Below are 23,603 nucleotides of genomic sequence, written 5' to 3'. Positions count from 1 at the left end.
GCAAGAACATTTTTCTCTTCTTTGCGGTTCCTTGTCTCTGATGTCTCCTTTTATTGTGGGGTTTTCTATATAAATACCTTAGAAAAAAGTCTTTGTATGCTGTAAGATGTGTAAGTTCTGTCCTCTGCAAAGCCAGCAGAGTAACTGGATAAGCCAGTGAGACTGATGGAGCTGATTCCTCATGATCAATTGTACATATAGTTCCTAAAGGCTTGATTTTGCAATACTGCCCATAGGTGGTGCAGAGAGTGCCCTTTCTTGGGAATCTGGGTTTTACCAAATGGCTGATTGGATACAAAGGTTGTGAGATCAGTAAAAGCAGGAAAATTCTAAATCTTGCTTTAGTTTGATGGATCTTTGTAGTGGTGCAGATGTGAATTTACATGGAAGGTTGTAAATAGTGTTTATCTAAGACAGAAATAAATTCTTTTCTTAGCAAGATGAGTGACATTTTCCTTACCTGTCTCACCTACTCTGGAGTGGAATTGCTTAGGATGAACATGACTGCTGAGAGAAAAATAACAACACTAGATTCAGTCATGTCTTTAAATAAATTAAAAACCAAGACTGTTAGTCAGCTTTGTAACTTATATTTAGCATTTAGTCCATCTTGAATATATCAGAAACCAATGCAGAGGAATGAATAAGAAGCCAAAGCACCAATTAGTGCAGGATGACATTATTCCATGTGTAACGTGAAAGCGTTTGGCACCATGAGCTCATTTTGATTTCACTTGTTGTGTCTTCTGCCTCCTACCAGCTTAGAAAAGAGCTGGAGCTGTGCCTTAATGAGATTAACTCAACATGAATGATTTGTGGTTTACTCAGTTTATCAAATGTATTTCACTTTCATGAAAGCAAGGACTGCTTAGATGAAGTTTCCCTCACCTACTGCCTCTGCTCAGTGATTCACTGGGTCTAGAAATTATAACAGCTCCAGTGAATTCCCTTCTCCTCTATCTGAGGAAGAGATCCCATGGTACAGTGGCACCTTGGATGGAAAGCAGAAGTTCCCTACACTTACAGGATGAGACTTGGCACCCAGGTGCAAAGGAGCTCAGTTCCTTTTGGTTGCCCATTTGGCTTTTGAGAGGTACTGAAGTGCCTGACTCCTTTTCCACTTCTCTTGAAGCTGGGGTTGCTTTGGAAATCTCACAGTAATCAGCCTGCCTACTTTTGAAAGTCAGGCTGCTGAATTTTAGTGTTGAAGTTGTATGGCTGGAAGTAATGGTGGAAAAGTCCTGCCATCAGTGAGGCAGAAGCAGCAGCCCTAAGTTGATTTTCCCCTTACATCAGTGAATAAGATGTACCATCCCCCAGTCTGATTTCCAGGAGGTTCTCCTCAAGCCTTGTTTGCTTGGTGCCTTACAGCTAATAAACAGTGCTGAAACCTGAAATTAGTTCAGCTGTGTCAGGGCTAACAGATGGCCATTTCCTAGGACAAGATACTGAGCATTCTGTACAGGTTTTGCAGTGTGGTGAAAATCCAGGTTAACAGAAACAGCGAAAAGTGAAGGCTGAGTTATATCAGATTCCTGAGTCGTCAGCTATTGATGCAGAAGATCCTGCTACACTTTTGTTGTGATGCTGCTAAGTAGCATTTCCAACCCTCTGGGCAAAGACATCAAAGGATAGTGAAGATAAAGAGAGACCACTGTTGACTTTGAGAAAAATGTTCTATTTATACAAACAGATGTTGAAGTAACTGAAAACTTTAGGACTGCTTTAATGAAAGTTTGGCAGTCCTCAACCTTCAAAAACTCCTACCCAGGCTTGCTTTCTTTCCTCCAGAATCATAGAGCTGGCTTTGAGTGTCCTTGGTTCTTAGCAGAGGAAAGTTTTTTTCCAGAGTGAATGAGGAGCTCTGGGAGCAAAGCAAGGCCTGCTATGACCTGGTAGGGCAGGAGGATTGGCCAAGCCGTGTCCTTTGCCAGAGATGCCCCTCAGTCATGCCAGGCTTTCTCACGTGGACATCTGGGCTCCTGATATAGGGGCTGGTGTGCTTGGGTCAGGTCTGATTCCCTTCTCATGCTCTGTAACAGCTCTCTTCCACCAGCACAGCTGTCCATGCACTCTTCCCTTGGCTGGTGACACTCACTGTTGGGTTTTCCAGCCTCTTCAGACAGTAAAGAAACACCACAGCTTTATGTGGGATTTCTAAACCAGGCAGGATTCTGCATCACAAAGCCTGCCCAGGCTGTACTTCTTTGTTGAAAATGAGCAGCCAAACTAGTAAAGCTGGTTTGCTCTTGTTTTCTCTTCTAGTGAGGTTCTCTGGAATCCAGCATGGTGTGAACTCTGAGGTTTCCTGTGGTTGGAACATGTCTCTTGTGGATTCTGGACAGGCTGGATGGATGGGTAGAGTCCAACAATGTGAAGTTTAACAAGTCCAAGTGTCGAGTGTGACTTTGGCCACAACGACTCCCTGCAGTGCTACAGGCTGGGACAGAGTGCCAGGCACAAAGGGACCCGGGGGCACTGAACATGAGGCAGCAGTGTGCCCTGGTGGCCAGGAAGGCCAGGAATAGCGTGGCCAGCAGGAGCAGGGAGGTCATTCTTGCCCTGGACTCAGCACTGGTGAGGCCACACCTCGAGTGCTGTGCCCAGTTCTGGCCCCTCCGTTTAGGGAGGACCTTGAGATGCTCCAGCGAGGCTGGGGAGGGGCTTGGAACACAAACCCTGTGAGGAAGGGCTGGGGGAGCTGGGGGTGTTCAGCCTGGAAAAAGGAAGGGTCAGGAGAGACCTTGTCCCTCTCTACAACTCCCTGAGAGGTGGCTGTGGTCAGTGGGGGTCAGTTCTTCTCCCAGGCAGCCACTGACAGAATGAGAGGACACAGCCTTGAGCTGCACCAGGGAAAGTTTAGGTTAGACATCTGAAAAAATTCTTCACTGAAAGAGTGATTGGGTGCTGGAATTGTCTGCCCATGGAGGTGGTAGAGTCACCATCCCTGGATGAGTTTAAAAAAGCCTGGATGTGGCACTTGGTGCCATGGTTTAGTTGATGAGGAGGTGTCAGTTCGTGGGTAGGACTTGGTGATCTCAAAGGTCTTTTCCAAACCTAGTTCATCCTGTGATTCTTTGCTATCTAATGTTTGTGCTTGCATTATGGCCTGTTCCCCACAGCTTTAGCAGACAGGCTTTCCTCTTGTATCTAGCACTCATTTTAGTGAACCTTGTTTGAGTTTAGTACCTTTGAAATCTGTAACTCTGACATTTAATAGAAATTAGGCAGTAAGTCAAAAACTTACATGGAAAGAACAAGCAGCATAGTGTGTTTGCATTAAAGCTACCTCCCACTTTGAAACTAGGCCCAAAATAGGGCATCTCTTGGCACTTCTTTCCCAAATCTTCCTTGCCCTGTCTTTGCAAGAGAGTGTTCATCTCTTTCCTGCTTCACTTGTTGCTGAGCAATTGAACAGCAAAAAAAAAAAAAAAACCAAGTAGTCTTTTCATCTTAATAATATCTTAGTTTCTTCAGTAGGTCACTGCTCCTCTTCCATTCCCGGCAGCTTCAGTGACTCATGGCAGCAGCTCCCTGGCTCAGAGCCAGATTGCCACTCTTGGCAGTCACCACATCTCTGAAGGAGCACCTTGGTGTGTGACCCTGGATCATGCTTCAGCTGCTCACTGACAGTTTCTCCAAATGCCTCCTGGGCATCCAAACCCTCTGCTGAGGTTAACCAGCAACCTCACATTCCCAAAACATTCACGTCATTGTGTCAGCAGGAGACAGCAGTGCAAAGACATTCCTATCACTCTGCTCCATCATGGACCAGACTCTTGAGCTCACACTCATAGGGAACAGTACCTAAATCCATGGGTGAAAATGCAGTTTATGGTGCAAAGTGCTCTTTAGGCAGTTTGATGTGATAGGATTTGACTGCTTTGTACGTCAGAGGATCATGCTGCAATTCATGGAACTGCTTCTTCTAGCAGTGGAGCAAAAAGGCAAAGAGATTGCTGGCAAACAAATGAATGGTAACTTCCCTCTCTTGAATTTATTCAGTTCTTTGAGGTATAAATGTATTCTTGATGGCCAGAGAAATCAGTCATTCTGCATTAGGAAGCTTAGTTGATGTCTTCAGCAGGCCTTTATGAAGCTCTGTGTAAGTGGTTTTAGAAACAACTTAGAGGGAAAAATAGGATGCAGTTTAACACAGAAGAACTTAAATACCTTTTTGTGTTACTACTTAAGAAATTTTTAATTGTACCGATATGTCAAAATAAGTTACTTCATCCTCCAAAACACTCGTGGTGTGACATTCATCACTTCCACACTACTGTGACCTGTACCACACCTGAATTTTAATCATCATATTGTTATGTTCCAATTTGATATCTCTCTTACTGTCACAAGATCAGATGTGTTTAATTATGGAACAGGATCCTGCTGAGTTTTACAGATAGTGCATGCCCCAAGGACACTGTATCTGAACTGTGTCAGCTCACCTTCCTTAGCAGCTCCATCATTGTGCAATTCCCATCCCCACCGGGAATGTGGTGAGGAAGGAAGAGCTGTTCAGCAGAGCTTAACAGTGGGAGAAGGTGAATCAGAGTGGGGCCAAACAGACTAGGATTGTGTATTCAGATATTCTGCATCAGGAATAATAGCAAACACCTGAGATTTGGACTAAGATGGACAGTACTGGAGTCTGAGGTCTTGTCTGTGATAATGCACTGGAATAACAAAGGAGAATCTCAGCTTGGCAACTGGGCACACTTTCATAACCTTAGCTTTTTAGCTCCTAATCTTCCAGTGAGATTTGAATCTTGGCACTGACTGAAGGAGACTTTATACAATAACCACTGGATTTCCTAATACCTTGTCTGTTGTTCCCTCTCTTGATTCCTAAGAACCCTGAAGATCAGAGGATTATTTATGATTGTTTTCTGTTCTTTGAGCTGCTTTCACCCCCTCACTCCTTGTTCAAAACCCTCCATGTTGTTTATTTACTGAAATATGTCAGCAGGAAATAAAATGGTGACTTAGTGAATTATTTGTGCCAGAACAAAGCCTGCAGACTGTATGATTGTATCTCCAAGCAAATGCTTGACAATGAAGCCTTGGACTCAACAAAAAGTTTTATATCTATCTATATAGATATAAAATAGTATATAAATAATTATATATAATAAAATAGATATATATAATATAGAAGTTGTCTGTACTGAAAGAAGAGATCCTGTCTTTTGTCAAGTCCTGGTTTCAGACAGTTTTCTTACAAATCCTCCAAGTGCTCTCTGGGACAGAAACTCAGGGAGCAGTTGTTTGCAGAAACCTCCTGGAACTGCTGGTGGAGACTCTGGTTACTGGAAGTGAGATCCTGCTGGAGACCTGTGCACCATGTCACACCAAATTAGGTGTAGATCCCTACTTATGCTACAAAAATCTTACTCATATTCATCCTCCCTACAGGACTGAATCTTATTATTCAGGTCATTATTTCCTTTGCCAGCTTTTCTGCTGTTGCTTGGATTGATCTGTAGATGAAGCTGGCAGGGTACTGTGATCCTGCTGTCCTGTGGGCCTGTGCTTTTCTCTCCTCACTGCTCTCTCACTGCAGTGAGTGTGCAGGCAATACCTGGTGGGTTTTTTTTCTGTTGTTTTGTGCTGTGAAAAAAGCCAAATGTTTGCTTGAAAGCATAGTCTCATGTATTGCTGAAGGCTGTGCTCCCTTTATCCTCAGAGTAGTTTAAAAATATTCTGTAGCTGTTACAAACTGTTTGTTCTACCAGAGAACTTAGCAGAAGAGCAGTAAATGTTAAGACCTGTCTGGGCTGTGTGAGGCCAGAGTGAATATCTACTTTTGTGCTCTGCCCTGTAAAGATGAGATGCAATAAAACCTGATATTGATACTGACTTTCTTTAGAAAGTGCTTTGAGGTCTTGAGAAAAGCAGCAAACAGAAGCCAGGTGGAATTGTGCTGAAGAGTCTTTTCACCCCCCTGTCAAGTTCACTCACAGCCTAGCTAAAGAATTTGTGTTCTTTAGTTCTTATTCCATCTGCTATTGTCTTAGTTCAACATTTTACTTAGTTTTGTATGTTTTTCTAGGTTATTCAAGTATTTTCTGTGACCGAAATATATTTTTGAGACAGAGCTTTCTGATGGTGAGACAGGAGAACTCACTGAGAGAAGCCCTGTGGAGAAGGACTTAGGTTGGATGAAAAGCTGGGCATGAGGCAACAACATGGAGATGCAGCCCAGAAAGCCAAGCATATCCCAGGCTGAATTAAGACAGGAGTGGCCAATCAAGGATTCTCCCCCTCTCATGTGAGTTCCTGGAGTGCTGTGCCCAGGTTTGGGGATATGGAGTTGTTGGAGTGAGTCCAGAGGAGGCCATGGAGATGCTCTGAGGGCTGGAGCCCCTCTGCTCTGAGCCAGGCTGGCAGAGCTGGGGGTGTTCACCTGGAGAGGAGAAGCTCAGAGTCCCTTCCAGTGCCTAATGGGGCTTATAAAAATGAGCTATTTTTTTACATGGGCAGATAGGGATAGGACAAGAGGGACTGGTTTTAAACTGAAAGAGGAGAGATTTAAAGGTTTCTTCCAAGTCAAACCATTCTGCCATTCTGAGCTGCTAATCACTGGTATTTGCTGGATCTGAAGATGGGAGTGCTGTACTAAGGGAGTCAGGCTATGAGTTTGCACTTTGCATTGTGCCTTACACTACCCAAAGTCCAGGACTGCATCTCACCTGAAGTTTTGTTGTTTATTCTTCTGATGGTGGTTTGTCAGTAAAACAAACTTTTCACTGGAGTTTTTATGAAGCATTAAACAAAATTTAGGGTATTCACCCAGATGAATCAATAAGGTTTTTTCCTATGATCATACTTTGATGGGTTTTGAAATAACAATGACAGAAAGGACTCATAGAGGCAATGAATGAGAACCCTGCTGTGTAGCTGTAGAGAATGTTTCAAATCCTCACTTCAGTGGAAACAGATTGTTAGCATACTTAACTGCATCCCTCACTTCACAGAGCAGTGTTTCCCTTAGATCTGTATATTCTTACATTTTACACAAGTCTGTTATCCTGGAATCCTATATTGCTAAAGTAATTCAGTTAAAAGGTACAGAACTGAGGTGGCAGAAGAACCTTTTATATTATAGACTCAGCTTACTGAAGTTTTGACTTGTTTGCTTTCCAAGCTGGACTCTGTTGATGTTGAATGCTTTTGAACTCTTGGATGCCTGAGCTGGTTGCATTTTTCCACAGCAGGGGAACATCCCCTTGAGAGCTTTTCAGCCCAGGCAGTGTGGCATAAGCACACTAGACATGTCTGGAAGTATCTTATCTTCCCTTTTTTGAGTCATCTGATAGTTTCAACTTCTTTATTGGTGAAAATTAGAAGCAACATCTGACAGCATATCTTCTGTTTTGTCCACTTGGCCCCTTGCTGGTTGGAAGGAAAAATGAAGTCAGAGCATTTCCAGGCATGGAAGGATGGGGTGTTGGCATTGCCCTGCATTACCCTTATTTGGTTTTGGTGGGCCTCAACACAGGAGAAGATCCAAGACCATTACTCATTAGGGTCTCATACTTTGGGGTACCATACTCCAAAGACATACTTTGTCTTTTGATGATACAGCCTCATATTGTTCTGAGAGCATTTGTTCTTCCCCAAGCCTTTACCAGAGGAAGATTGTGTCGTTTTGTTGTTGTTTTTTAGTCTTAGCTATTGATTTCACAATTTTAATTTTCTGTAAATCTTTGTTATCTGTTATTTTGTTGCTTTAATTTTCTCACTCTATTTTAATACTTAGCCAGCACAGCACTTGGTGAGGACAGGATGTCAGTACATGATTACAGCCTGCTGGGCCTTTGTAAGGCTTGTTCATTTTACAGTCTTTGGCTGTTTCCAGACAATGTGTTTAGGGACTCTCTTGGTTACTGAAGCATCTCTTCTTCCCTCTTCTCATTCTCCCCTTCTCTGTGATAATGCAGGTAATGCAGTAAGACATAAAATTAAATGGGGATTAGAATTTCATGAGAAGTGGTATTTTAAATGGTACTGCACTCGATTCATTTATGCTTTAAAGGAAAGAGCATAAGGCAAGGGAAAATCTGCTAGTTAAAGTATTAAAATCTGCCAGGGGCATGGCATTTTCTTTAACTTCCAAAATACCTATCCAGTCAAAGACGAGTGGAAATAGATGTTGTTTGTTCCCTCAGGGTCTTTGAACTATCTTAGTTTCATGCTACCTCTGCTTGTGGAAAGGTTGTCTGAGTGTTATAAATGCATTGGATTGGTTCCCATAGCCTTGAAGTGCCTCTTTACAACACAAGCTGACCACTGCCATTTGGGTGCTTTTTAATTTGACTAAGATGACAGCTAGCACTGATTTCTGGTAGTTGGAACCGTAAACTGTTACTGAAATGCTGACTTTTTTTCCTGATACAGTTCTGTCATGGCCCCCTTCCCCAGCACAATTCATCTTGTGTCTTGGTTTGAAAGACAGGTGTCTGCTAAGGAAGGCAGAAACTTCCCTTGGAATGGAGAATATGACCCCTATTCCCTCTGAATTATCATAACTTTGAAATTAAGGGGCTTTCAGGCAAAGATATAGGAAAAGGAATAATAGTTCCTTACTCGTATGTATGTTTTAACAAGGGAAACAATAACAATGGCAGCAACAACGAACAAAATAAACAAATAACAAACAAACAAACGAAATAAAACAGAAAACCCAATAGAGTCTGTCCGAGCCCCGGGCCCTTGGCTGCAGTTCCGGGCACGGCCGGCAGGGGCGCTGCTGGCTCCCGGCGGGCAGGGGGGGGCCATGGTTCCCCGCGCCGCCAGGGGGCGCTGTGCCGCAGCTCGGGCTCCACACGGCCATGGCGGCCGGGCTGCAGGGCCAAGATGGGCGGCAGCGGGAACCTCGGAGCGGGGCTGGGACGGCAGGCCGGGCTCGCCCAGGGCAGCGAGCAACAGGCGGCCGGCACTCGGCAGCTGCAGCTGGAACTGTGCGCTGTCTCGGCAGGCAGGGAGTGCGGGCTACAGTGCAGCAAAAACCCGGAGTATGGGCAGGAAAAAGGGCGGGGGCTGAGCAGCAGCAGCCCGGCTCCCGAACAGGGCCGGGAGAGGCTCCCGGGGAGGGGAAAGGAGCTCGGGGATGCCGGGGTTTCCCCTGAGGCACCCCGGCAGATGCTGAAAGTCCCTTTTTTAGTGAGGCAGGGTGTTAATAAGGTCCCAGTGCAATGGCCGCTCTTACAATCAGAGCTGTAACTTTACACGGTAGAGGAAAGGCAGAAGACAGAACCCGCAGTGGTGGGGAACTCTCCCCGCAGCGACCGCAGCGTCTCCCCCAGGAATGCTGAGAGAACAGAGCCAGCAGCTGCCCCAGCCCCTTTTCCTTCCCAGCCCAATTCTCCCAGTATCTCTGAAGGAGAGAAACCCCCAGGTAAGAGTGCAGCCAGGTGCTCTCCTCCCCTGAGCTTGGCAACTTCTGTTGTCTCTCCTAAGTACCTGGTCGTTATTGTCTCTTAGCAGCAAAAATTGAAGAAGATTCTCTAAGAGAAAGAAACAAAACGAGAACTTCTAAATCCTAATATCTTTATAGAAAAAACTTTACAAATTTAGTAACTGATATCTATGCCAGAAGAGGATGTGTGATGATAACAGGCTTCACTTTGCTTTAGGCTCACATTCATCCTTTACCCATCCTTGATATACAGCTTGGAGGTGTGAACATGAGAATCAGGATTTTAAGCATGTAATTCTCTGTGGTTGTATCTGAGGTAGCAGCCTCTTAGACACCAGCTCAGATTATTGCTACTAATTCTCTCTTCCCCACCCTGGGAAGGGGCTGACACATTCTTCCTGAAGTGGCAGCTCAGTATGAGGATCCATGCCTAGAAGGGCCAAGAGGGTGAAATGACAATTGAGAGGGCTTTGCTCTATGTCTGCATGTGTTTGGGGCTGTTTGACCCTAAGGCCAGTTACCTGAACAGTAGTAGGTGTCAGAGATTGTCAGATTGCACAAGTAATCCCTACAGTAATAAAACATCTGAGGGAAGAAAAAAAAAAAAGGCTTGAGACCCGCAGGTTTTTATTACATGCTGTATCTTCCTGTCTTACCTGTGCTTTGAGCCATGCTGTCCTTGGGAATACAAGGCTGGTGAAACCCCAGAGCCATCTTTCCCAGCACTGGGACTCCCATAGCACTGATTGGGCTGCTCAGGGCCATAAAATGAGGCCAGTGTACATACCCTGGAGCATCCTCCCAGAGCCAGAAGTGCAAGAGATGTCCTGAAGGGAAGATACCATCAGAAGCACCATGTTCACTGGTGAACTCTTCTTAGAATCCCAGAATGGTTGAAGTTGGAAAGAATCTTTAAGATCTTCTAATTCTTTCTTGATCCCATCTCTTCCTTGTGCGTGTTGGCTTTTGTGTTACTATCTGGCCATCCCTCTCATGCAGGTACACAGTCATGATGGTTTTTAAACAGAAAACTTTGTGTTATCAGATCAATTAATTGTATGCCCCACTTTCTCACATTGTGAAACAGTGAATTATACTTTAACCACCTTGGCCAGAATAATTTTTCCCATAATCCCACAGTTGGACAGTTCTCATCTGCTTAGTTTTCCACACCCTGGATCACCACTGACACCTCATCTGTGTTTCTTTCACCTGAATTCCAGCCTGTTTGGGAGTTTGGGATGGTTGATCATAAAGTATTTGGCAGCTGGGAATGTGCTGAATTTTTTGCTTCGGAGTAATGAGTTGGTCTCACCTGCCTGCCTGATTTTATCCCAGTTCTTAGAGCATCTTTGAAAGCCTTGACCCTTTTGGAGAACAGCCATGAAGACTCCAGCATCTTCTTCTTTGCTGGTACTAGCTCATTTAGAGCCTGTCATTTTTCATTCAAAACTTAATTTATTTTCCCCCTGCATGCATTAATTTCCATTTAGTGACTTTGTATTTCACCTGGCGTCTTATTATTCAGTCACTAGGCTGTTTGGTGGAAATTAGGTTTATGAATCCTTGGTTCTAAACAGCTGTTTTCTTGTCACCAAGAAAACTGAACAGCCATACAAAGCATGTTCCTAAAGCACACTTTGCTCTCACTTCATTGTGCTGGGTGCTGCACAGAGAGCACGAGGGTTCTTGTGCTGAAAATCTGGAAGGATCAAAAGCCAAATACGAAGGCACTGCAGCCATGTACAGCAAATGTATCCCAAATGTCAGAACGTGGCAGGGAATGGGTAATTCCAGTAACTTCTGGAGACTTTTGGAGCATTGATTTGAGCTGCTTTTGAGTTCATGTAACATCTGTCACGCTGGTGGTCCTGCAGGGATCTGAGCCAGACCCAGCAAAGCTCAGTCCTGTGGAGTGACTGGTGTGTTCCCTCAGAGTGGGGGAGCAACAAGAAACATCTGTGGGGTGGTGCTGGCCATGACAATGGTTCTGACCCAAACAGTGACCCATGCTGCTTTATCATTTATGACATACATACTTCTGCAGGAGCTCTGGCTTTTGTTTTGGGTGTTGATTTGGCAGCTGGATTTTAGGAAGAATATTCCAAAACTGCTAAATTCCATCTGAGCCATGTAACCCTGACTTGCTGAATAATATCTCATGTTTTCCTTGGGTCTGGTAGGCCTGGGAAGAAGTTTTATGCTTCTGCCTTTACGATGGGTTTTCCTTTGCAGTGTGAAGAGACCAATTTAGAGTGAGTGTTTTGGAAGAGCATTGTTAAAAATAATACCATCCCTTCCACTCTGCTTATGTATATAGGGATCTTTATCCAGAAAGGAGGAATTGGCACACAAGGGGCTTCCTTTTATTTCATTAGTACAGGAGGCAAGTGAAGTTTCCTTTTGGTGCCTCTGAGAGTTGTAGATTTGGTTAACTACAGGTTTAGGGAAAGCTGGGTACAGGCACATTTATAACACTATTTTGTACGTAATATGAGCAAGAATGTGTAGAAATGCTAAACATCACTGGGCTGGGTAGTGTCCATCTTGAGCAGGAGCCAAAAGCAGAGCCTAAGACAGTGAGAACAGAGGTTGGTTTTGCTGTAAAGATGTCCTTAGTTGTACAAGAAGCTAAAGCTTCTCTCTGAACTTAAAGTAAAGTTGGTGAAACTCTTTTTTAAATTTTTTATTCAGGCTCTTAAATTGTTAATGTGCATTCAATTTGGGGTTGACATGCAGCCTCATAGTATTCATCCTCAGATTGATGTGAGGTGTTGGGCCTGCTTGCAAGTGGAAGCTCTTTGAAAATGATGAGGCCTGAGATGTGCTTCTCCTGCCTCTCCATTCCCATGGAGTATGGCTTACTGAATCTCCTCCTCCTCCTTTAATTCCTCCAGCACACATGTTCTCAATTACTGTCTACACTGAAGCTGCAAACATTGCTTGTGCATCTAACTTTCTATACTGAGCACTGGAAATATATTTTAGAAATTTGTGGGAGAACTATTATGTCCCATGCTGTGAAAATTGTGTTCATGGTTCCTGTAGGAAAACAAATAAATTCTATTCCACAACAGATTTTCTGTTTCTTCTTCCTTTTGTATCTTGGAACAATATTGTAAGAACCTCTTACTCCCAGCACATTGAGCATGGGTTGCTCCCATCTTTGAAATAAAAAGCATGTGCTCTGCAGTCTGTTTTTCATTGCTGTCCACAAAATAATCACTGGTTTTTGGCTCACCACAATAATAGCTACCATGAACCCCAAATATATGAGTTTGGATGTACAACAGCATTACATTTGATGAAAACTCAGTTGTATTGTAGTGTTGGTAGGATTTAAAAGTCAATATTCTGCAGCAGAGGGCATTAAAGGAGTGATAATATAATGCCTGATTTGGAAGGGGAAAGGAAACGGGACCTAATCTTTTTCTCAGTGTTTGCATTGTTCTGATAGGATAATCCTTCAGGATCCAGGTGGTGTGATGTGTTCACAAGCCTTCGTTGTCTATTAGATCATACTTTATTTTCAGCTGTAAAGCTTAGGACCCACACCCACATCTGTAACTTGTTTCTCAGTTCAGATTTTGGGTTGTAGAATTCTGTGGTTAGGGAAAATGTGGTGTTGTACTCCACCTCTCTGTTGTGCTGAAAATTAGTTCAGCTCTGACAGTGATCAGGGATATTGTTACTGCTGTAAAGTTTTTAAAGCACAGTTACCTTCTGCTTAAATAAAGGATGGGCTTGTTCAAACGGAAAGAATTGCTTTTGCATCTCACGTGTGACTAAGTTGACTCACAATAGAGGGGCCTCCAAGAATGCTGGCAGACAGGGAGAGCAAAGGGAGAAGAGGAAAAGGTGTGTCTGGATCAATTAATTGTTAGATAATAAATGAATACTCTTTGCCATTGCACACAGACTAAACTTCTTTTTCATTTACTGTTCCAACTTCCCCTTCAGAGATTTGATTGCAGCATTCTCTCCCAAAGCAAAGAGGTCTTGCCATTTCAGTGTAAACACTCATTGACCCGCTGTGGAGATTTGAAAAATTGCTTTCCTGTCATTAACAATGATAAATCTGTAAACAATATTGTTAAAGATGCTGGGGGGATGGGCATCAAATCAAGAGGAAGATTAAAGGACTTTAAGAAGTGATGTACACTTGTGCAATTATCCAGGCAGCACTGTACAGTACATCGGATGTAGTTTCATTAAAATAATTTTTATAATTTTTGATGAAATTTAGGGATTTAAAGGTTTTTGCTATTGCTCTGCTGCTTGTCTTGGGATGATACTGCACCAACTGAGACACTACTGTTTCTGATAAGCTGCTTAAAAAAATGCTGGAGGAACAACAGCAGTGAAACATGAGCAATGTGCCTGAGATGCTCATTTAATTCCCATTAGCACAATAAATGTGAACATGATGAGGTTTGTTTTGGTTTTATATTCCTATGCTTCTCAACAGGGCTGGTTTAGATCTGTATCACAAATGGAAGCTGAGCCATAGGCTGGCCAGGAGGACCAGAATGGAGCAAGGCATTCAATCTGAGTTTCTGGAGTTAACAGAGTAACTGGCAATTTTGGAGGGAGGTGTTTTTTGTTGGCAGTCTGTTGTTTTTTTAAAGTGGATAGGAGTCTTGCCTTATTGTCCAGTTTGTAAATCCAAGGACATTGCAGTTTATATCAGCAGACTGAAATAATTCCTGATGTAAATTATGGATTTACCTAAGAAAAGAGAGGTTTCCTGCCTGCTGTGTAGGCTTGGGTCAGTATCAATGGCCATAACCTCCCCTGCTGGCACAGGGCAGCATGCCTGCAGCCATGGGGACTGGATCCTGTAACCCAGGAGCAGCGTTGCTGCCTGCCTTAGCACTGGGACAGAAATGCTCCCATCCCACCAGGCCCAGAGGCTGGGAACAGCACCAGTTGCAGGGATCTGGCTTAGCTCTGACAGCCTGTCCTGCAGCTGTCCTCACATAGCTGGCTGTAACCCCTGGAGGAGAGTGCCATTCCAGTCTCCAGTGGGGAAGTCCTCACACACAATAGGAGGGATGATGTTGCTTCCATTCCTCTGGAAGGGATGTCCAGTTCACATTTCCAAGAAGTGAGCATGGAGTACTATGGCCAGAGCTAGAGGGGCCCTGCCTCCAGCCAGCTGGAGGAAAGGGACAATGGGATCTCCTGGACTGTGTGGGTCCATGGCACATCAGACCCACAGGCACATAAGCCTTAGCTGACACTGCTGCACAGTGTACCCCAATTCCATCAAGACATGTAGGGGCAGAATCCAGCTCTGTTTCTGCAGTGACAGGAGGATCCCAACAGCTGACTGTACTGGAAGCTGAAGTGAGCCTGACTGGAAAGGAATGGCAAAACCAGCCCATTGTGAGTGGCCCAGAGACCCCGTGTGTCCTTGGCATAGATGACCTGAGGAGAAGGTATTTCAAGGACCCAAAAGGGCGTTGTTGGGAGAGCTGCTGTGGAGACACAGGGAATTAGACAGCTGAATACCTTGCCTGGTCTCTCAGAGGGCCCTTAAGCAGCAGGACAGCTGAGGGTGGAAGAGCAACAGGGAGTGATCACCACCACAACAGTGCCCTGACAGCAACACTGCAGCAGCTGGGGCTGTGGGACCCATCCATGGGATGAGGGGAGAGCTGCAGAGCCAGGGAATGCTCAGCCAGACTTGCTCACCCTTCAGTAGTCCTGGATGGCCTCTACATCGTTAACAGCACAGGTGCCCTTTACTGCTTTCCAAATATATCTCACAAGATATTGCATTGAATCTTCCTCTTGTCATTATTTATAAACTGCACAAAAGATCACCAATAATTAGAGTATTATCTTAAGTCTTATTCTGTAATAAGAATATATATTGTCATGATAACATACAGAATGAAGTGTACAAATCCCTCCTCATCTAAAATGAGCAGACAGCCTGGAATAAATCCCAGCAAATTATGTCTTTCATATTCACACGGATGAACTTGCTACTGCTGCTTGTCAATTTCTATTCAGTTCAATTGTTTCTTTGCAAACTTCTGTGTTACTTCCAGACTTTGCATTTGACTGCCTTGAATGATATTTGCCCATGGTTTCCTACATGTGGGGACACCAACTGCCCACGTGCTTCTGGAATGAATCTTGTCCATAGGGCAAACAGTTTTGCAACAGTACACCCTACTGAGATAACAATTAAGCAGTTTCTTTATAAATAAGAAGGTAGGGTTTGTGATCTTTAAGGAGACCATTGTCTGTACTGAACTTTCAAATGATCCCCAACAGTATTCCCAGAAACTTGTGCTCTGTGTGTGACCCAGAACAAATAAAAGTCACATTCATCACATCCCAGTATTACCACTCTTGTGATCTCAGCAGACCTAGTAGACCAAATGTCTGGAGGAGACTCTTCTGGTGTGGACCTGAAAGCACAGCCAGCCACTCCACTTTCCTGCTCACTTCTCCCATGGAGACTGGAGTACTGTTTGCAAACTGAAATGATGCTGTTGCTGCATCCCATAGGCACTTTCCTGCTCTGTGCAAGCTTGAGTATTTCTTCCATACACAGTGTAAGCTTTGCAGTTCCAAAGATCTAATCTAATAATAGATTGGTCTACATTTGTGGCATTGCCAGAAAAAGGCATATGTTGTCAGGCAGTCAAAGTCAGCAACAGTGCTTAAGTGGAAATGTGCTTAAACACTGAGAAGGCAGAAATCCAAAATAATCCATCCAAGGTTTGGCTATTAGGAAGCTAAAATTACTGTCTTCCTACATATACAGTTTCCACATGTACTTAGAGAAATACTGTTTGCCTGATGTCTCAAAATTATTAAAGGGCAATTCTTTCCTTTCTTGGCTTTAGTGTGATAATAAAGATGCTGTTGGCATTCAGCTTATCGAAGACTGGTTTAAGAGGAAATAGAAATTATTGAAATAACTTGAATGGAAGAGGCAAGTGTAATGTAATGTGGAAGAGAGAGATGACATTGAGTTCCTTTTTCCTATCATATAAGGTTTGCAATTCCAATTTTTCATGTTTAGATTTCTTCTGGGAAAAGAATGCATCATTGGCTTGAACTAAGTGAATGTATACCACAAGAACCACTGGTCCTTGCTGTGCTGGTGAAAGACTTTGCTTTTAAATTCAGATGGCTCTGTGGCCCTGACCTTTTACACTAAGTTGGGGATTGGACTTTGAGATGGTATATGGAGATATGAGGTTTTGACATGAATTCTGAGGCAGTAATTATGGGATTTAATGTGTACATATCCCTTAAATATCAGCATATTTAGATGTGCTGCCCAGAAACTGGCATCTGTCACAAACATTCTTCTGCTGGGGTCAGTGTGTGCACACAAACACATATTACTGTTCTAATAAAAATTCTCCCATAAATGCCATCGCAGATCAGGAAAGGTTAGGTTTTTAATATTAATGTTTTCTCCTTTAGGACCTCTAGTTTCTCTCTAGTCAGCATGCATGTGACTTGGTTAGGCAGTAGTAGCAAAGAGTTTTATATCAGTGACTTCCCTAGGGAATTCATCCACTGTAACAAATACTCCTGCCTCCTGGAACCCACCTGAAGCAGCATCCCAGAAGTCCTTTTAGCCCAGCTTGTATTACCCCTCGTACTGATAGCAGCCTAGTGCAGTTAAGAAGTGACAGTAAAAAATTGAGCTGCTGCTATTTTCTGCTTCTTTTGGCACTACTCCTGGAGAGAGTTGAGTTGGTAAATGTGGCTGTTGCAGCAGCCATTACCAATGACACAAAAGAATTAAATTGTGGTTTCTATTGTGGTGGGGCCACGTCTGTATTTTATAATATGTCTGTGCTAGGAGGGAATGTTCTGCTTGATCATTGTGATGGATACTTCCAGGAAAACAGGACAGGTCTCTAAAGGCAGGTTGTCAAATACTTCCCATGTATGTGAAATCCTGTTGGTTCCATGGCAGACCACTAATTGAACTGTGTGTTGTTTCCTCTCAGTTTCCTGATGAGCTGATGAGGAGGGCAGCATCCATCTCATTTTTCTCCCTGTTGCTTTTGGAAGGGATAGCTGCTATGTCTGTTCTTTTTAGCCAGTCAAAAGAATGCTGAAGCCAAGTTTTCATCTGATTCTTTATGAAGTGACCGCTTTCATTTTTTGGTATCTTGAGCCACCAATATGGGGTTCCAGACTTTGGAAGTCTTGAGGACTTTTGGAGCCAGATGCTCAGCAGTGCTGAGAAGCCTTGGTAGTTCCTGGTTCTTGAATCCTGCTGAACTGTGCTTCATGCAGAAATTACTGTGAAGATGCTGTGAAATTTGGGAGCATGGAGAACAATCTCCTTTTCCAGTATTTGAAATATTTTCTGTAGGTTGTCTCAGATAAATTTGAGAGCGTTGTAGTGTAACTGTGAAATCCTGCTCTTTGGATCTTAGAGATGCATGCTCTTCCTGCTGCACCCAATTTACAGGGAGAAAATTCTCCTGGTCTTAGGCAACAAACACAGTCAGTCCATGTGCTCTGGCATTCTCTGCAGCCCTGTGAGAGCCAAGGAAGGTGACCAGCACTGTGCTGATGGCTCTGCTGAAGGTGAACATGAGCTTGCAAAGTGTCATGCTAACCTTCCTGCCATTGCTGGGGACCAGCTAGACAGAAGTTGGGGTTTTTTTCAGTAGATGTTGATGTACATATGTTGGTGTGTCAGGGAAAAAAAAAACCCTTTTCAACTCTCTGTGGTGTTAAGCCTTAGGGCTGAAGCTTTTTTTGTTTGTGTGTCTGCAGTGAAAGAATGCCATGTCACATTTGGTTTGTGTCTCCTGTTAGAGGTGACATTGTGTTAATGGTGAGCAGGCTGCACGTGACCTGTGATGTCAGAAGAGGGAGCAGGGACCACAGGGGCTCGGCTGGGGGAAAGCTCAGCCTTGTGTCCATGGCCTTGATGGCTGCTGCCACTCTTCTTCACCAGGAGCACCCCAGGAAGGGGAGAGGGCCAGCACAGGAAATTGAGATGCTGTCTGCTAGTGGCAAAAGCGTCTGAAGGAGCAAGAAGAGATACTGGGGCTTGGTTTAGAAGTTAGATGTCAAACCCTGATAAGGCAGGAAACTTCAGTGGGCAGAAAGGTGCATGCCTGAACCGTGGATATGCTTTTGGAGGGTGCTGGAGTGAGCAGTCAATGAGCAAAGCTTTTTGCTCTGTGTCAGTGCAACACAGCAGGTCCTGGATGTGATGGGAAGCCTTAAGGGATATGGTAATTAAGAAAAGTAACTAAGTAATAAAAATAATAAGAGTTTTACTGGCTTTATTGTGCATAGGCAGGCAGCAGGGAATATGGGTCACACAGTATGAGCTACCCAGAAATAAAATCCAGGTCTGTTAATGCCTCAGGCCTCTCCATAAACATCAGACTGTGACTCTTTCCCTGAGCACAGCTTGGACTGAAAAAGACTTCCATTTTAGGTGGAAGATGAGGCTCTGCTCAGTCCAGGTGCTAATCATGTTCTCCTGCTGTTTGCCTTTGCCAGGTGCAAGTTCTTCAGCCTCACAGAAACCCCTGAAGACTACACCATCATAGTGGATGAAGAGGGCTTCCTGGGTGAGTGTCAGCACGTGCCACTTTGGTATCCAGCGTGGGAGTGGACAAGGAAAACGTGTCATCTCACTGAGACTGTAAACCAGAATGTTTGTAAAACAGGTCTGTTTGTCAGTGCTGGTAGTACAGCTCTGCAAGGTGCTTTGATCACTTAAGCACACTGTCTCTGCTGCCATGCTGTACAAGGCAATTCAGACATGGAATATGAATATATTTGAATGCTGGGAGAGGATCACACACAAGTCTTAAAGAGTAGTTTAAGCAGGTTTGAAAAAGCAAAACCATGTGCATATAATTGCATTAAAATGAGCTGGACTGTGTCCCCAAGCCTCCGTAAGTGTACCTACCACATCTTGCATTTCCAGCTTCTGTCACCCTCTGTCTTCGAAAGGAGCACTTGAACATGAGTAGTTTGTAGCATCTCTACAGCCAGCACAATGCTGTGGAGTTGTGATTTGGCTCCTTTGGCCCATCACCATAAGCTGTGATTTATCCTCCTTTCTTACACCCAGCTCTCCCTGTACTGTGTGCCACCTTTGCCTGGGGTGGCTGGAGGAGTCAAAGGTGGAGTTGGTCGTGTGTCACAGAAGGTGGTTGGCACGTGTTTGAGAGCTGCAGATTCTTGGCATTGTGCAAGAAGAGCTGGTGCAGAGAATGGTTTGGCTTTGTAGATGGAAATAGTTTGTAATAATTTGTATCATGTGGAGGTTTTGTTTGTGTTATTGAGGTGGGGGAATGAGGAGATGTCAGGCAGCTATTATTATTTTTGTTCATTCATTCTTTCTGTGTTTGGAATTAAAATCTACACATTTTGAGGTCAGAGAAAATACATTAAAATATGAAAAAACAGGATTTCATTCCTGAATAGGAATTAACTCTTGAGAACCTTCTTGTGACACTGTAATATCCAATGGTTTTGTAGTATCCAAACCACAAGAAGATTTGAAAATACACCGTCTCTATTTAGTACAGAGTTTTATGATCAGTAGCCCTGCTGAAGTCGGCCCTTTTCTGCTTCAGGAGTACTCATAAATGTGATAGAACAAGCTACATTTTACACCAGTACAGTGGTACCTGAAGATTTTAGTAAATCCATCTCTAGGCTGAGAATGCTGAATGGATCTTTACAGCTATATCTGTTTATAATTTGGGAGTTTTGAGGTTTGGTTGAAAGTCTATGCCATGTACCTTTGATCCCAGAAGAGGTGACATAGAGTTCTGCTGCCAGAACTCTATGTTGTATTTTTTTAAGGGGCATGTGCACAAGAATTTTACAACTATTGGTAGTATCAGCTTTTTTGTTATCAGTGACAACTGAGGAAAATTAATTCTAATTTGGTTTTGCCATAATAGTAGGATGCAGAGCTTCATTTTAAGTGAAGGCTCACTAAAGGAGAAGAAAGTTTCTGGGTTATTTTCCAAGGGGCACAGTACATGGCAGAGCAAGAAACTCGGAGATTTTCATTCTTAGGAGAGAGTGTGTGTCACTGAACCTGTGGGTTCAGGTGGGATATGCCAGGGGCATGCTCGTCTCCAGCATCTTTTCTGTGTCTGACATCCATGGCACTCGTTTCTCTGCCCGCTTGGCATGACACACATTTTTCAGTTCAGTCACTGGTGACAAGTTGAATTACAACAGCCTCTGAACAGTCTCCAACAGCCACACTGCTGTTTATCTCTCTGGAAATTATACCAGCTTGAAACAAATGTGAGCTCAAGCAGTTTCCTTGCTCATCCCTACTGAGGGACTGCTGCACTGTGCACCATTGGTTGTGCTCTGAGCACGACCACTGTCCTCAGGAAGCTGCCCTGGTGCCCAGGTTATCTCTGTGAACCAGGCAGTGCTGCTGCAATTCAAGCAGCAGTCCTCTCTGTTTGGATCTTCTGTTACTTTGACTCTCTGCCACCTGAACTTGGTACTGAAAGTCACAGTGCCCATGTACCTTCCTGTGGCTGTGGTTTGGGCATAAAACAACTTTGTTTTTTTTCAAATACACCATGTGCAGTTGGGATGCTAAAACAGGATTTGCAGGGGAAAAGATCAACTTCCAGGCAGTGCATGGGCAGGAGAGTGTATGCCAAGGCTGTCCTCTGCTACAGTGTGGTGTGGAAGCTAGGTGCAAAACCCAACGTGGGTAGTAGTCACAGAGCTGCTGGCTTTGTCACCTTTCCTGTGCTTTCCCTTGTAAGTGATGATCTGCTGGTGACACCTGTATACACCACATCCTGCTAATTCTTCTACCACAGCCCCCATATCCTTTGGGTTTGTGTCCAGCCCATGTTCTTTCAGAATTGTTGCCACCACATCCACAGCTTCATCTCAGGTTGAACTCTGTGTGCAGTTCCATCCCTGCTTCTCAATTCAGTGTGGTATAAGGTTTTAATGGTCTGGAGAAGTCCAAGAGAAGTGACAGTCTAGCTAGAAATGTCTCAGCAAGAGAAGGTTCACTTTTCCATTGTATAGCCTGTAATCAGCACATGGGCTTCATCAGCACATCAACAGATTCAAAATCTGAGTTGCAGCATCCCACCTTCTTGCAAAACAGCACCAATTATGTCTGCCTCGAGTGCATCAGCTGCCTCTTGTCCTGCGTGGTGAAGTGCCAAATTCGGCTCAAGAATTGCAGGCTAAATCTGTACCTTTGATGAGCAGTTCAGATGGCAAGTCCAACAGTAAATGACTTCCTTTTTATTTCCAGGTAACTTTTTTTCTTGTGGTGCTTGACAAACGCAGTGTAAGTCTCTGAAGGACAGGTTTTTCTGTGTGGGAAATGAGAACCTTTCTTTCTCAGGCATCTGTATAAATTTTTGCTGCAGCAGAAATGAGAAGGTTGTCCTGTTAGCTAACATCTTCCATGTTAGCCAGGCCCTTTCTCCTGAGCATCACAAATACTGCTGATGGGAAAAGAGGAGGCTGAAGAAATACCAGCACTTCCATCAGTCCTTGAGTTTAACACTTAAAACATATTGACATGCAGTAATCATTCTTACCTGTTTTGTAAAAAAATAATCCCTAGGCTTGTTCCACTGAGAGTAGTGAGTTGGGCTGGTAAAGAAGTTGTTATTTCTTCTCCCCAGAAAATGTCCACAGTGCAAAGCTGTAACCTGCTTAAGCATTCATCGTGCTGAAAGGGAACAGCTACAGCCTAATTCTTGGCTTTAATTCTCTGGTGGTGAGGTGGGGATTATGTTTGCACAGAACCTTGTTTGTTCCAGTGGCTGTTTCTTGGGCTTTGGCCTGCTAATGAGGAAGAATTTTATTCAGCAAGTAACACAGGGAACTGTGCACAGAAAGCTCTTTTCCTGGCTGATACTGGGATGAACTAGCAGGAAAGGTTTGGCCACGGGTCCTCCTGCATGAAGACAAATGTCTCAACTAGTGAGGTGCCTGGATAGCCATGTATGGTCCTGGCATTTCTCCCCCTGCTGCTCAGTCAGCACATGGCAGAAAGGTGGAGTGGCTGCTGCTCCCTGAAGTGCAGGAATATTTGTTTGGCTGGTTTGCTTTTTTCCAAAGTTTGGCTGAAAGCAGGAGCTGTTTGTGCATGTGCAGATATGCCATAGCCCCTGTGTTCTCTGCATGGTGTGTGCCTTTTTCAGAGAGCAGCAAGGACAGAGTCGCTGTCTCTGGGCAGCTGCATGAAGAGAGTGTCTAGCCTGTGCTCTTGCTGGTCCCAGTAGTCTCTGTTCATCACAGGTTTTAGCTTTTACACACTGAAAGGAAACACATGCCATCACACCTGGAGGTAGCCATCATCTTGGAAATCCTGTTTGTGTGCACTGGGAACATCTGCATAAATGGGGCCTGGGACAGTGTCACCCAGATGAAGCTGTCCTGAAGGTGGATTATTGTAAAATAACATGTTGCTAACATTTTCAAGGTGAGGTTACTGGCTTCTTGACCTTGGCCCTTGGTGGTGTCCCTTGCATGCAATCTTTCATGTATGCAGTGAACTTTGAAGATGTTGAAGAAGGGAAACAGAAATCAAGTGCTGGGGTCAAGGGAGGAGTGAATCACAGTGATTTTCAAATTGCTAAATGTGCATATTCTATGTTCAGGGAAATTTGGGATGAGGGAAACACATCACCTTCCTGTGCTCAGGGCTTCTTTCTCCTAGAGCTGATAAGCCCATTTCATGTAGATTATTGCAGTCAGCAGACCTTAGGTCCTGGCTGATGACCAGAACCAGACAGGAAAAGCCATTTCATTTCAGTACTGAAGCAGCAGTGAGAAACGTCCTTCTGAGGTGCAGATCCACTGTGTGAACACAGAACAAGACTCTTGGTCTCCTCACACTGAGGTTGATCTGCAAGATGGGTTGATAGTCCTTCCTTAAACCTTCCTTGGCTGCCTGATATGGCTAGTAATTTCTCTAAGGCCAGAAATCCATTCATGGACACATTTTCTAGGAAGATATTCTCAGCTTATACTTCACAATAAATTGTCCAGTACGTTAAAAATAATGGAACTATTTGAAAAATCTCGGCTAGTTATAGTGGCAAAAAAAAATTCATTCTAGTAAGAAAAGGATAGAAAATTTTTACAAAAATTTGCTGGCAGTGCTTTGTTTTGATAACTATCTTCCTCAGACAACCCTGTC

General features: G+C 43.9%; 1 protein-coding gene across 6 annotated transcripts in view; it reads left to right on the top strand.

Moving 5' to 3' along the window:
• CASTOR2 (cytosolic arginine sensor for mTORC1 subunit 2) overlaps positions 1-23,603 on the top strand; it is a 127,002-nt gene that overhangs the window by 44,033 nt on the left and 59,366 nt on the right. For 4 of the 6 annotated variants that reach the window (XM_014891626.2, XM_088177198.1, XM_088177197.1 and 1 more), the window contains exon 2: positions 18,935-19,005. In XM_014891626.2, the coding sequence (XP_014747112.1) occupies positions 18,935-19,005 (71 nt within the window). Of the gene's footprint in view, positions 1-18,934; positions 19,105-23,603 lie in introns of all 6 variants that reach the window. The other 2 variants (XM_088177199.1, XM_088177196.1) reach the window with 1 other exon arrangement.

This window comes from Sturnus vulgaris, chromosome 21 (assembly GCF_052056855.1).
Source record: "Sturnus vulgaris isolate bStuVul1 chromosome 21, bStuVul1.hap1, whole genome shotgun sequence".
In the NCBI taxonomy this organism is placed as follows: Eukaryota; Metazoa; Chordata; class Aves; order Passeriformes; family Sturnidae; genus Sturnus; species Sturnus vulgaris.
Note: the sequence above shows the minus strand (reverse complement) of the source record. Positions and strands in the feature narration are given on the sequence as shown.